The sequence below is a fragment of the Lithobates pipiens genome, unplaced genomic scaffold, assembly GCF_037356315.1.
Source record: "Lithobates pipiens isolate NorthernLeopardFrog02 unplaced genomic scaffold, aLitPip1_a1.2 Scaffold_18, whole genome shotgun sequence".
Classification (NCBI taxonomy): domain Eukaryota; kingdom Metazoa; phylum Chordata; class Amphibia; order Anura; family Ranidae; genus Lithobates; species Lithobates pipiens.
The window spans coordinates 23,180,739-23,195,836 of record NW_027507758.1 but is presented as its reverse complement, the minus strand read 5'-3'; the positions used below and the strand labels follow the sequence as shown (position 1 = coordinate 23,195,836).

General features: G+C 47.3%; 1 protein-coding gene across 4 annotated transcripts in view; it reads right to left on the bottom strand.

The window, feature by feature from the left end:
* The window catches only part of PAK5 (p21 (RAC1) activated kinase 5), a 247,059-nt gene extending 232,120 nt beyond the window's left edge, over window positions 1-14,939 (bottom strand). For all 4 annotated transcript variants that reach the window (XM_077485477.1, XM_077485478.1, XM_077485479.1 and 1 more), the window contains exon 1: window positions 14,768-14,939. In XM_077485477.1, coding sequence (XP_077341603.1) covers window positions 14,768-14,906 — 139 coding nt within the window. In that variant the 5' untranslated portion in view covers window positions 14,907-14,939. The remainder of the gene's footprint in view (window positions 1-14,767) is intronic.
* Window positions 14,940-15,098: the final 159 nt, after the last annotated feature.

Sequence of the window (15,098 nt, the reverse complement as noted above, 5' to 3'; positions counted from 1 at the left end):
CCGAACGATCAGATTTTCCGACAACTTTGTGCGACCGCGTGTATGCAAGTCTAGTTTCGGCCAAAATCCGTCTGAAAAAATCCGACGTATTTTGTGACGAATGTCTGACCGTGTGTATGGGGCATTAAACTTTTCACCCTTGAAAAAAGGTTCAGGTTCTTGACAAGCCTCTGCTAAAAAAAAAAAAAAAGATTATACCTACAGCTTACGGTATATTTTTAAGCAAAAGAATAGTGTGCCTAGCGTTTTTTAACTCCCAGCACAGAGATATTACCAACCCCCTACTAATCTGTTAACAGCCCCCTTGAAAATTGCGGCATTCTCTAAGTGGACAGTGTGGAAGGGACCCCTTACATTTGTGTTTAACCACTTGCTTACCGGGCACTTCAAACCCCCCTCCTGCCCAGACCAATTTTCAGCTTTCAGCGCTCTCACACTTTGAATGACAATTGCGCGGTCATGCTACACTGTACCCAAATGAAATTTTTATCATTTGTTTCCCACAAATAGAGCTTTCCTTTGGTGGTATTTGATCACCTCTGCAGTTTTTATTTTTTGTTAAAAAAAATTGAAAAGACCACATTTTTTATATATATATTTTGTTATAAAATTGTGTAAACAGGTAATTTTTCTCCTTCATTGATGTACGCTGATGAGGTGGCAGTGATGGGCACCGATAGGTGGCAGTGATGGGCACTGATTGCTTACACTGACAGGCAGCACTGCTAGGCGGCACTGATTGGCACCACTGGTGGGCATTGATAGGTGGCACTTGTGGGCATTGATAGGTGGCACTCATGGGCATTGATAGGTGGCACTGGTGGGCACTGGCAGGTGACAATAATAGGTGGCACTGGCAGGGGGTACTGAATGGCACAGAGGAGGCATCTTTACCTCCTTCCTCTTCGGGACCCGATGTCCCTTTAACATAAACCAGTGATCACCGAGCTTTTGTTTACATCATGTGATCAGCTGTCATTGGCTGACAGCTGATCACATGGTAAGGGGCCGGGATCAGCCGAGTCTCCGTGACCACAGCGCGCCCTACAGGGCGCGTGCGGGAACTCGTGCACAGGGGAGGACGTCCTATGACGGCCTCCCGGAAATTGAGGTCCGCGCTGTAGCCGTCATTCGGCTATGGCCCGAACCTCAACTGGTTAATGTAATATTTCCCCTTTTCATTGGTGGCCAGCGTCGGTAGGAGATCCACCATCGGTCTCCGCTCAAGGAACCCCTAGCAACCTCAGGAGGAGCCCTAGGTTTTCACAGAACCCTGGTTAAGAAACACTGGGTTAAAGCATCTGGTTTAGACTCCCCCCACAGCAGACAATAAAAATTGTGACGTCCTCTAATGCCCTGTACCCACCACGATAGGATTTTCCAACAACAAAACCGTGGATTTTTTTTCCGAAGGATGTTGGCTCAAACTCGTCTTGCATACACACAGTCGCACAAGCGTTGTCGGAAATTCCAAACGTCAAGAACGCGGTGACGTACAACACGTAAGATGAGCGGAGAAAAATTAAGTTCAATAGCCATTGCGGCTCTTTTGCTTGATTCTGAGCATGCGTGGACTTTTGTGCGTTGGACTTATGTACACACGCTCGGAATTTCCGACAAACAAGTTGTGTTGTCGGAAAATTTGAGAACCTGCTCTCAAACATTTGTTGGAAATTCTGACAACAAATGTTCTATGGAGCGTATACACGGTCGGACTTTCCGACAACAAGCTCACGTCTAAGGCCTTGTACACACGGTTGGAGATTCCGACAACCAAATCCGTCGGATTTTGTCCGTCTGATTTTGTCCGAAACTGTGTATACACACAGTCGGACGAAGTTGTCGGAAAATCCAACGTGATTACGTTATTTCGTTACGACGGGACTACGTTCAAGCTAGTAGCCAATAGCTTTGATGTAGGAATTTGATCTGAGCATGCGTGGCACTTTGTCCGATCGGAATTCTCTACACACGATCGGAGTATGTCCGACCGGAGCATTTTGTCTGAAAATATTTCCGGCAAGTTGGAAAAATTGGTCTGACGGATATTCCAATGGAAACAGTCCGCTGCATACCACACACAGTCGGAATATCCGACAAAACGCTCCGATCAGACACATTCCGATGGTGTGTACAAGGGCTAACATTTGTTTTCGGAAAATCCTATCGTGTGTGCAGGGCATAAACATTTGTGGTTATTGAAGAAGTGGCCTCTTATATTTGTGCTTAGTGGAAAATTGCTGCCTTCCATTGGTGGTCAGTGCAGGTGGGAGATCAATCCACCAGCGGTCACCGGTCAAGGAGCCCCTAGCAACCTCAGGGGGAACCCTAGGTTTTCACAGAACCCTGGTTGAGAAACACTAAGTTAAAGCAGCAGGTTTAGACCCCTTTCGCACCACGCCGCCCACAGCGTCGGCGGTAAAACGCGGCTATTTTTAGCGGCGTGTTACCGTCGGATTTGCGGCGCATTTTGGTCACTAGCGGGGCGCTTTTACCCCCCGCTAGCGGCCGAGAAAGGGTTAAAACCGCCAGCAATATGCCGCAATAGCGGCGTTTTACCGGCGGTATTACAGCGCTGCCCCATTGATTTCAATGGGGAGCAGCGGTAAACACACCGCTCCTTCACCGCTCCAAAGAAGCTGCTGGCAGGACTTTTCCCTGACGTCCTGCCAGCGCACAACTCCAGTGTGAAAGTCCTCGGGGCTTTCACACTACAGACAATGGTGCAGCGTTTTTTTAGGGCGGATTGCAGGCGCTATTTCTAACGCTATAGCGCCTGCAAAACGCCCTGGTGTGAAAGGGGTCTTAGGCTTCCGAAGGGCAGAAAGTAAAAATTGTAATGTCCATAGCCCTCATTAACAGGATGACTTAGTATGGAAAGTCTTTTACATCTATGTCCTTATATATGTTTGTACCTGGTATTTGTCTGAATAAAATGTTATTTGAGTCAAAGATTGTGATGTCCTCTTAGCCCTAGTACACACGGTCGGATTTTGTCTCAAACTTGTATTGCATACACACAGTCGGACAAAGTTGTCGGAAAATCCGATCGTGCGTAACTTGATGACGTTATTTCGTTACGATGGGACTACGTTCAGGCTAGTAGCCAATAGCTTTGGTCTAGGAATTTGATCTGAGCATGCGTGGCACTTTGTCCGATCGGAATTCTCTACACACAATCGGACAAAGTCCGATCGGATCATGTTGTTGGAACGTTTTACAGCCCAGCTCTAAAACTTTGTCGGTCGGATATTCCGACGGAAACAGTCCGATGGAGCCCACACACGGTCGGATTATCCGACAACACAATCCGATCTGACATTTTCCATCGGAATGTCCGACCGTGTGTACAAGGGCTAACATTTGTAGTTAATGTAGAAGATGACCCCTTATAATGGTGCTTAGTGGAAAATCGCCCCCTTCCATTGGTGGTCAGCATTGGTAGGAGATCTATCCACTATTGCTCATGCTTCAAGAGGAAGTAAACCCTGATGAGATTACTTCCTCTTTCATTCCCTGCAAAGGTAAAGCATAATGGACTACTATGCATCGCATAGTACAACATAGTGCATCGCATAGTAGTCCATTATGTGTCACTTACCTGACACAGGAGCCAGCGAAGTCACCGCTGTCCCCTGTAGTCCGGTGCATCCATCTTCTCGGTGGGGTCTTGCTGCTCCGCCGCTGTCATTCGGCGAAGCCACGATGACGTCACTCCCGCGCATGCGCACGGGAGCCGACACGCGAGGCACCTTCGTCGTTGACGGTGCCGCGTTCAGTGCGCCTGCGCGCCGCTGTCTACGGCGCATGCGCCATAGACAGCGGTGCCTGTCTTTCGGCAAATATCTCCTAAACCGTGTAGGTTTAGGAGATATTTCTTGGACCTACAGGTAAGCCTTAATCTAGGCTTACCTGTAGGTCAAAGTGTGTTGTAAGGGTTTACAACCACTTTCAGGGAACCACTAATGACCTCAGAAGGAACTCTAGGTTTTCACGGAACCCTGGTTGAGAAACATGGGGCAAAGTTTCAGATTTAGATTCCTCCATGGCAGACAGTAAAAATTGTGGTATCTTCTAACATTTATGGTCAGTGTAGAAGTGATTCCTTACATTGGTGTTTAATGAAAAATTGCCCTATTGAATTGGTAGTCAGGGTCGTGGTTAATTTAGAAGTGACCCCTTACATTGGTGCTAGGTGGAAAACTGGCTTCTTGTATTAGTGGTCAGCATAGGTGGGAGATCAACCCACTATTGTTTACTGCTGAAGGATCTCCTATGAACCTCAGGAGGAACCCTGTTTGGGAAACACTGGGTGAAAATATCAGGTTTAGGCTCTCCTCAATGCCTAGCTCCTGGGTTGATTCCCCAATAGGTTTTAGTCATAGAATAGATGTTAGACAGGTTTAAATACAGTAGATAACAGGGTGGGCTGATTGGGGGCAGGGGCGGCTGGTGTTTTTTTTTTGGGGGGGCAGCAAGCGATTCACCCGGCGCCAACCAACCCCCCCCCCCAGTCGGTTGGGTTATGGATGGCAGACACTACTCACATCGTCACCTGGTCAGTCGGTCGGCCGGGTCACGGGCGGCACCCCCCACTGGGTTGGTAAGTCAGTAGTGGGGGGCCTCGCACTTACCCCATCTCGCGGGCAGCGATTCAGGCGGTGGGCAGTGTCAGCTTCTCTCCGGGCTGTTCTCTCTTGTCTGCTTCCTCCCTTCCCCTGCCTCTCCTCCCTCATCCTCCTCCTGGTGGCCAATCCGATCAGATCTCCTTTTGACCAATCGGGTGACGGGTCTCACAACCCACTTCCTAATTGGCCGGGAGGAGAATCAGCGTGACAATAGCGAATATTCATTCACTATTTGTCACACAACTGAGTGGGTTTTGGGCGCAGTGCTCTCTGCCCAGAGGCCACCCTTTTTTGAAGCCTATTAGAGCCTCAGGCTCTAATCATGTGCTTAAAGTGGAGGTCCACCCTAAAGTGGACCTTCCGCTCATCGGAACCCTCCGGCGCCACAATTGGCACCTTTCAGGGGGGAGGGGGGTGCAGATACCTGTACAGTACAGGTATCTGCACCCATCTCCGGGATTACGCCCCTTTCCGCAAGTGCCCCGCTGCCTGCTGGGAAACACACAGATCCCAGAGGCAGCGGGGACCATCCTTATTGCGCAGCGCGACTCGCGCATGCGCAGTAGGGAACCGGGAAATGAAGCCGAAAGGCTCCATTTCCTGATTCCCATACCCAAGATGGCGGCGGCAGCACCCGAGAGACGATCTAGAGATCGGCTTCGGGTGCCGACATCGCGGGCGCGCTGGACAGGTAAGTGTCATTATTTTAAAAGTCAGCAGCTGCAGTATTTGTAGCTGCTGGCTTTTAAAAAAAAAAAAAAAACGCGGAGTCCCGGCGGACTCCCGCTTTAAAAAAAAAAACCTGATTGGAATTCATGCGTTTCGGCGCCCTGCATGTAGATCAGGGGGTCGGACGCATGGAGGGGCACTCATGCGGCCCCTAATGGAAGGGAGTTGCACATCCTTACCTCTGACACTAACCCCCTATGCAGTTTGTGATATTTTGAGGAGGTGGAGCTTGGCGGGTCACTCGCGCTTCTTATATCTCCAATAATTCCTGATCCTGTTGCCCACCTAATTTGGGGGTTTTATATGCTTCTGGCCACCTTGAGCACATGAAACAGGCCCCACCTGTAACTGAAACGGCCTTTGCAGACCTGGAAATGTAACTATAGTAATCTTCCTACCTGAGTTCAACATCTGAGACACATAATAATGGCTTAAATGGCAACTCCACTTTTGTGGAAAAAAAAAATTAGCAAATAAAATTTAAAAAAAATTGCATATACAAGTGCGATTCAAGTCATATTGCCATTGACAGTTATTAAAAACGACCTTTCTTTTTTAAAGCGGGAGTCCGTCATTTTTTTTTTTTAAAAGCCAGCAGCTACAAATACTGCAGCTGCTGACTTTTAAAATAATGACACTTACCCGCCCAGCGCGCCCGCGATGTCGGCACCCGAAGCCGATCTCTCGATCGTCTCTCGGGTGCTGCCGCCGCCATCTTGGGTATGGGAATCAGGAAGTGGAGCCTTTCGGCTTCATTTCCCGGTTCCCTACTGCGCATGCGCGAGTCGCGCTGCGCAATAAGGGCGGTCCCCGCTGCCTCTGGGATCCGTGTGTTTCCCAGCAGGCAGCGGGGGACTTTCGGAAAGGGGCGTAGATTCTGCGGAAAGGGGCGTACCTTCTGCAGAATCTACGCCGGAAGTGGGTGCAGATACCTGTACTGTACAGGTACCTGCACCCCCCTACCCCCTGAAAGGTGCCAATTGTGGCGCCGGAGGGGGGGAGGGTTCCAATGAGCGGAAGGTCCACTTTAGGGTGGACCTCCGCTTTAATCAGCAGCACTAATTCTCTGTAAAATGCAATATGGCGATCTGGAGGCGTTCTGTACACAGATGTTGTACGGAACGCCCCCCTCAGATATGTCATTCCCTGCTTTGATTTGGCTTACTGATTCACTAAGATTCAAATTTGATTCTTTGCATCCCCCTGCTACAAAAATTGTATTTTTGGTGAGAAACTCCCAAAGCAAATCACGTCACAAGGGATGCAGACCATGCCACTTTCCTCACTAGAGCCCTACAGGTGCAGCAGATGATTGTTAATTAGAAAACCAATCTCATACACACTCACTCGCACATGGACACAGACAAACAAACAGCTTTTTCTCCTGAATAACAAAAAGTAGGAATCTGCAACAAAGCCTGTTACAATCTCTGCACCAGGGCCGTCTTTAATATTGATTGGACCCTGGGCAAAACTCAAAATCAGATCAGGCAGCGATTGCGATCGGTTTCCAGAGGTTACAGTGTATCATTACTGCTCACTGACTGGTTGCTAGAGGCTACAGCACACATTACAGCTCACTGATTAGTTGCTAGAGGTTACAGCACATGATTTCTGCTTGTTGATTGGTTGCTAGAGATTACTGTGGATAAGTCCTCAGGGGGGGGCATGGTATGCATATTAATGCCGTCAGCTGCCCCTATTTACATATGAAAATGCTGTCGCTATTTACATATGAATGTCGGTAATTTACATGTAAACACAGGGTCTGCAAGTGAGTCATCTTTACACAACAATAGGGCAGAGCTGGGCAGTATTAGTAGCAGCACTTCACACTGAGATATTGAGACACAGCACAGGACAAAAAACTTCACGGGACAAGGGAATTTAAACCAGGATAGTTGGCAATTATGAGGCAGCTGCTTTGGGCCCCACAACCATGACAGGGCCCAGGGCAGCTTCCCCTTTTGCCCTGCCTTAAAAACGGCCCTGCTCTGCACTGCACATCGATCACCCAGAGGGGAATGTTTTTTTTTTTCTCAACAGAAAGTGCAGTTACTCTTTAAATGCCCGATGTGTACCAAAACAATCTATAACATCAGGTTTAGGTAGACTGACCCTTTAACCAATTGATGTCCTTTGGTAATTTTAAAACATCCTGGACTTCAAGTAGCTAAAAGCAAGCTGATGGCCACAGCTGCAGCTTGACTACCGATGAACATATTTAAATGAAAATTCTGCGGTCCAATTTTTTAATTGCTGTAAAAAAATGCAGATGCATCTTCCTATATTTTATAACAATGTGCAACACAGGTCAAGGTGCACTATTTTTTTTTTTACAAACAAGAGAACAAAGAATAGCAATTGCCATTAAAATACAGTAAAACCTTGGTTTGAGAGTAACTCGGTTTGAGAGCGTTTTGCAAGAGAAGCAAATTTTTTTAAATAAATTTTGACTTGATATACAAGCGATGTCTTGATATACAATCAATACGTCATATATACGCCATGTCACAAGTGAGTATAAAAGAGAAAAGAGGCGCCTCCAAGTGCAGCAGTAGGGTTACATTTAACCACTTGCCGACCGGCCGGCGCAGTTTTACTGCGGCAGAATGGCACAGCTGGGCAAAACGACGTTATGTTGCGTTGCTTCGCCCCTGTGGCCACTAGGGGTGCACGCGCACACCACCAGAGGCAAGCGTGCGCGCCCGCCCGCTCTCCCCCGGAGCGGATACGAGTGCGCCGGCGGTCACGATCACTGACGGTGTCCTATCATATATGGTCCCCCATCGGATAGTGTCCGCTGTGTACTGCGCATGCGCTGTACACAGCACACACAGATTCTAAAAATAGCCGGGGATGAACGGTGCCTGCGCCGTGAGTCCAGGTTCTAGCCCCACCATCCAAGTGGACATAGAGTAGGAATATAAAAGAGCCGAGCGCAGCGAGGCCGAGCCCGAAGTGTGGTGAGCGAAGCTCGCCCACGAGGGGCCCTCTAATTTTCCCAACCCTATGTCCGCTTGGATGGTGGGGCTTCCACCTCCACTCACGGCGCAAGCGCCGTTCATCTTCGGAGATTTTCCGAAGCTACTTCTGCCCCGTACTGCGCATGCGCAGTACGGGGCGGACACTATATGATGGCAGGACACTATCTGCCAGAACACCGGGTCTCCCGCGATCGCTGCTGACACACGGAGAACCGGGATCTATGTGTTTAAACACACAGTTTCCGATTCTCTGAGGGGAGAAGAGACAGATCGTGTGTTCATACAGAGTATGAACAGCGATCTGTCATCTCCCCTACACAGTCCCCTTTGGTTAGAACACACACTAGGGAACACAATTAACCCCTTGATCGCCCCCCCCCCCCCCAGTGTTAACCCCTTTCCTGCCAGTGACATTTTTACAGTAATCAGTGCATTTTTATAGCACTGATCGCTGTATAAATGACAACGGTCCCAAAAATGTGTTAAAAGTGTCCGATGTGTCCGCTATAATGTCGCAGTCCCGAGAAAAGTCGCAGATCGCCACCATTACTAGTAAAAAAAAAAAATAATAATAAAAATGCCATAAAACTATCCCCTATTTTGTAGACACTATAACTTTTGTGCAAACCAATCAATATACACTTATTGTGATTTATTTAATTTTTTTTGCCAAAAATATGTAGAAGAATATATATCGGCCTAAACTGAGGAACAATTATTTTTTTTAGATATTTTTGGGGGATATTTATTATAGCAAAAAGTAAAAAAGATTGTGTTTATTTCAAAATTGACGCAGAGGTGATCAAATACCACCAAAAGAAAGCTCTATTTGTGGGGGAAAAAAAGGATTTCAATTTTGTTTGGGTGCAACGTCGCACGACCGCGCAATTGTCAGTTAAAATGACTCAGTGCCGAATCGCAAAAAGTGCTCTGGTCAGGAAGGGGGTAAAATCTTCCGGGGCTGAAGCGGTTAATGAAGGTACAACATTTAGCAACATATTGCTACACTTAGAGGCGCCTCTCTTCTCTTTTCTACTCTGGAGCTCCTGCTGGATTTTGCTTCTAATCCCCTTGCGGAGGCTTCCATGTGTGGATGGACATTTTATGGTTACACAACCGATCACATCGCTATAATCTTTTTATATGGACTATAAACTGGGGGATCTATGAATAAATGGTTGTGGAACGAATCATTTGAGTTTTCATTATTTCTTATGGGGAAATTTGCTTTGATATACAAGTGCTTTGGTATACAAGCATGTTTCTGGAATGAATTATGCTCGCAATCCAAGGTTTTACTATATTACAAAACTCAGATCTCCCCAATCCACACAACACAGTTATTTACCAGTATGAAAAGATAAAAAATAGTGAGACCCAGCTAAATATACCAGTAGAATGTTTCTTTTTTTTGTAAGCAGAATGCACCAACATTGAGGCTATCCGGCCTCATTTATAGAAAGTGCCTAAATAAAAGCTCCCTCAAAGCAACCAATCAGCTTCTCTGTTAAATTTCGGAACCTGGAGTAACAGCATCATAGCAGAAAGTTGATTAGTAAATAGGAGTAACATAGACAATTCATTGTTATGATCTAATAATAAGTTCAAATGACCTGAACAAGGTTTGAGTTAACTAACGACAACTGGTCCTGTTAATTTATTGCCTTATACAGTAAGTAGAATTTTTAGAGTTTGTTTTTGTGTTTTTTTGGGGGGGGGGCAAAACCTTCAGCAACACCCCATTTCATTTGTACTGCCCGAAATTGTTATACAATGGTATACATTTCAACCATCTACTGTAAAAAAAAAAAAAAAAAGGGATTAAATGTACCCCAAATGTACCGTATGGGTCGAAACGTGTCAGGCATTGTTATACATCAGACATTTTGTAATGTTATGTATCATTTTTGTGTTTGCAACTTTTTGTATTTGGTATGGGTATGCCCCCATCAGAGCTCATATTTTAACCTTTATCAGTAATTTTTCTAATAAAGAATCTATTTTTATAAACCCATGTATTCCTTTAACCCCCTTACTTTGCTGCTTAAAAACCCCCTTGGGGGACTTTTGCCATTTTGGGGTTAAATGTACCATCTGTAAAAAGTAAGATGTAAAATGAATGAAATGTTTACAATAGCTCTAAACTCAATCACTACAATTTCTTATACATTAAGCTTTAACATATGAATGTAATTTTTCAGGAGTTGTTTTTAGTTTTTTTTTTTACTTTTTGTGAATGTCGTTAAAGTACCAGGTGATCATGTAATGAAGGACCATGTTCAGAAACTTCCTGTTATGGGGTGACTACTGTCTCCCTTGTGTGGTCCTGTGTTGTCACCATGTCACAAGTCCCTATAGGTGTCCCATATGTGTCTGCATAGTCACCTGTTGTCTCTATCAGGGGCACAAGCAACAGGGTGACATCACAGGAGGAGGCATGTTCCACTGTTGTCACTTTCCGACAGCCAGTCCAGAGCAACGATGTTCAGCCAACAATGGAGTCAGTGAATGTAGACAGGAAGTGCCTGAAAGAGGCTGGATCAGATGCAATGAGATACAACAACAACAAAAAAAGAATAACAAATAAAAACATATTACTTTATGGAAAAAATGCAATTGGTTATGATACAAAGTGCTACAGCAAATTAAATGTCATGGAGATATGGTTTCAAAACCACTTTAAGATGTCCCTACCGGGTACGAATGACTTGGCCAAGGGTGCTTTGTATGGTTTGTGTTAACTAATGATAACTGGCCTGTTGGTATTTTGCTTTATAGGATGACTTTTGACAACCCAGTGGCGAGGTGGTTAGCACCTCTTCCTTGCAGCAATGGGATCCTTGGCTTTGATCCTGACTAGGACACTATCTGCATGGAGTTTGCATGCTCTACCTGTGCTTCAGTAGGTTTATTCCCAATCTCTAAAGACATGCTTGTAGTATAATTGTATCCTAAATTGGCACTAGTGGTACTGTTCAGTAAATGGATAGATGAACAGGGTGAGCCATAGTGGTACTATTCAGTATAGAGGGTTCAACGAGGTAATAATCCATGGTAGGATTGTCCAGTATATGGAGAAGCAAACATGGTGACCCATAATGGAACCATCCAGTATAGGGAGGACTGCTGTACATACAGTAAAGTATCCCCATGGCCATAGACAAGACAACTGCCCTTGTGGTGGATAAGAGTTCGTATTAGGCAATGGTGGGACTGTCTAGTAAACAAAGTGCTAAACAAGTTGACCTACAGTGGGTCTAACCAGTATAAAGGGGCCTGCTCTCCATGAAATATCCACCATGGCCATAAACAACTTGTCGGTGTGATATAAAAGAGTTTGTATCAACCAATGATGGGACCGTTCAGTATAGTGAGGGCTAAAGGTGAGAGGTGACCCATGGTGAGTTTGGCTAGTATAGGGAAGGCTGAAAAAGGTGACCCACAGTGGGGCCATCCAGAAGAGGAAGGCCTGCTCACTGCTCTACATGATATATCCACCATGGCCATTGACTAGACAACTGCAAATTTGGTGCATATTAATTTATATCAACCAGTATAGAGAGTGCTAAACACGGTGACCCACAGTGGGATCATCTCGTATACAAAGGACCGAACAAGGTGACCCATGGTTGACCTGTTCAGCATAGAGAAGGCTGAACAAAGTTACACACGGTGGGACCGTCCAGTGGAGAGAGAGTTGAACAAGGTGACCCATGGTTGACCTGTCCAGCATAGAGAGGGTTGAACAAGGTGACCAGTCCAGTATAGAGGAGTCTACTCTCTGTAAAATATCCCCACGTTCATAGATAAAACAGTTGACCATGTGCTGGATAAGAGTTCATATCAACCAACATAGGGAGGGCTAAATAAGGTGAATTGTGATGGGACAGTCCAGTCTAGAAAGACCTACTCTACATGCAATATACACCATGGCCATAGACAAGACAACTGCCCATGTAGTGGATAAGAGTTTATATCAACCAGTATAGAGAGGGCTAAACATGGTGACCTACAATGGGACCATCCAGTATAGAGAGGGCTAAACAAGGTGATCCATGGTTGACATTTCCAGTGTAGAGAGGGTTGAACAAGGTGACCCATGGTTGACCTTTCTAGCATAGAGAGGGCTGAACAAGGTGACCCATGGTGAGACTGTCCAGTGTAGGGAGGATTGAACTAGGTGACCCATGGTTGACCAGCCCAGCATAGAAAGGGCTGAACAAGGTGGCCCATGGTTGAACTGTCCAGTGTAGAGGGGGTTGAACAAGGTGACTCAGGATGGGATTGTCCAGTGTAGAGAGAGTTGAACAAGGTAACTCATGGTTGACATTTCCAGTGTAGAGAGGGTTGAACAAGGTGACCCATGGTTGACCTTTCTAGCATAGAGAAGGCTGAACAAGGTGACTCAGGATGGGATTGTCCAGTGTAGAGAGAGTTGAACAAGGTGACCCATGGTTGACATGTCTAGCATTGAGAAGGCTGAACAAGGTGACTCATGGTGCGCCTGTCCAGTATAGAGAGGCCTACACTCCATGAAATATCCACCATGGGCATAGACAAGACAATTGCCCATGTGGTAGATAAGAGTTTATATCAACCAGTATAGAGAGGGCTAAACAATGTGACCCACAGTGGCACCAACCCGTATAGAGGGGGCTAAACAAGGTAACCAACAGTGGGACTGTCCAATGTAGGGAGGGTTGAAATAGGTGACCCACGGCTGACATGTCCAGTTTAGAAAGGGCTTATAAAGGTGACCCAACGGTTGGACTGTCCAGTGTAGAGCAATCTGAAGAAGGTGACCTATGGTTGACCTGTCCTACATAGAGAGGGCTGAAGAAGGTGACCCATGGTTGACCTGTCCAACATAGAGAAGACTGAACGAAGTGACCCACAGCTGACCTGTTCAGTGTAGAGAGTGCTGAAGAAGGTGACCCATGGTTAGACTGTCCAGTGTAGAGAGGGCTGAAGAAGGTGACCTATGGTTGAGCTGTCCAACATAGAGAGGGCTGAAGAAGGTGACCCACAATTGGAATGTCCAGTGTAGAGAGGGCTGAAGAAGTTGACCTATGGTTGAGCTGTCCAACATAGAGAGGGCTGAAGAAGGTGACCCATGGTTGGACTGTCCAGTGTAGAGAGGACTGAAGAAGGTGACCTATGGTTGATCTGTCCAACATAAAGAGGACTGAACAAAGTGACCCACGGTTGGACTGTCCAGTGTAGAGAGGGCTGAAGAAGGTGACCTATGGTTGAGCTGTCCAGCATAGAGAGGGCTGAAGAAGGTGACCCACAGTTGGACTGTCAAGTGTAGAGAGGGCTGGAATAGGTGACCTATGGTTGAGCTGTCCAACATAGAGAGGGCTGAAGAAGGTGACCCACGGTTGGACTGTCCAGTGTAGAGAGGGCTGAAGAAGGTGACCTATGGTTGATCTGTCCAACATAGAGAGGACTGAACAAAGTGACCCACGGTTGGACTGTCCAGTGTAAAGAAGGCTGAAGAAGGTAACCCACAGTTGGACTGTCCAGTGTAGAGAGAGCTGAAGAAGGTGACCTATGGTTGAGCTGTCCAACATAGAGAGGGCTGAAGAAGGTGACCCACGGTTGGACTGTCCAGTGTAGAGAGGGCTGAAGAAGGTGACCCACGGTTGGACTGTCCAGTGTAGAGAGGGCTGAAGAAGGTGACCCACAGTTGGGCTGTCAAGTGTAGAGGGGGCTGAAGAAGGTGACCCACAGTTGGGCTGTCAAGTGTAGAGGGGGCTGAAGAAGGTGACCTATGGTTGAGCTGTCCAACATAGAGATGGCTGAAGAAGGTGACCCATGGTTGGACTGTCCAGTGTGGAGAGGGAAGAAGAAGGTGACCCACGGTTGGACTGTCCAGTGTGGAGAGGGAAGAAGAAGGTGACCCATGGTTGGACTGTCCTGTGTAGAGAGGGATGAAGAAGGTGACCCATGGTTGACCTGTCCAACATAAGGAGGGCTGAACAAGGTGACCCATGGTGAGCCCGTCCAGTCTAGATAGGCCTGCTCTCCATGAAATGTCCACTATGGCCATAGACAACACAAGTGCCCATGGGGTGGATAAGAGTTGAGATGAACGGTGGTGATTTAGGCGCAGTTTTACCAACCGGTACTGAAAAAAGTAGTAAAATGCAGATATTGGGGGAAATGTGCAATATGATGGATACATGGTTATGGGGGGATTGCTGCAGGGCAGAGGGGCTCACCTTTGGGGCATATAACCAATCACATGACAGGGGGGGCATGCTGATGGGGCAGACATAGACGGTAGCGTTGTAGAAGGTGGGTGCATAGAAGGAGAACAATAGGGATGGGATGGAAGCGGCGGGGCCGGGATGCGGTGCGGGGAGGATGCTGTGGTCCAGCCCGGGGGAAGGAGGATGCGGCTGCCGCTGGGACACGTACCCGCTGCCGTCATGAAATCCGTGACATCCCGCCGGCCGCCGGCCCGTCCGATCACTCGGCTCTCTGCGCCATCTTCCCGCTGATCCCCGGGGTCCGGGCATGTGCCGGCCCAGGCTGCTCGCTCCCGACCGACGGCCATCCCACAACGGGGGAAGAGATTGCACGGGGACGCGCAGCCCGAGCGCGGGGGCGCGCCTGTGGAGGCAGGGATGGGAAGAAGGGAGGGGGGGGGGGGGGAGAGTTGCTAGGGACTTATTAGTGATGGAGCATATTCATCATCAGTGGAGGGGAACAGGACCCAAAACTACCCGACAATTGGATATAAGCACAA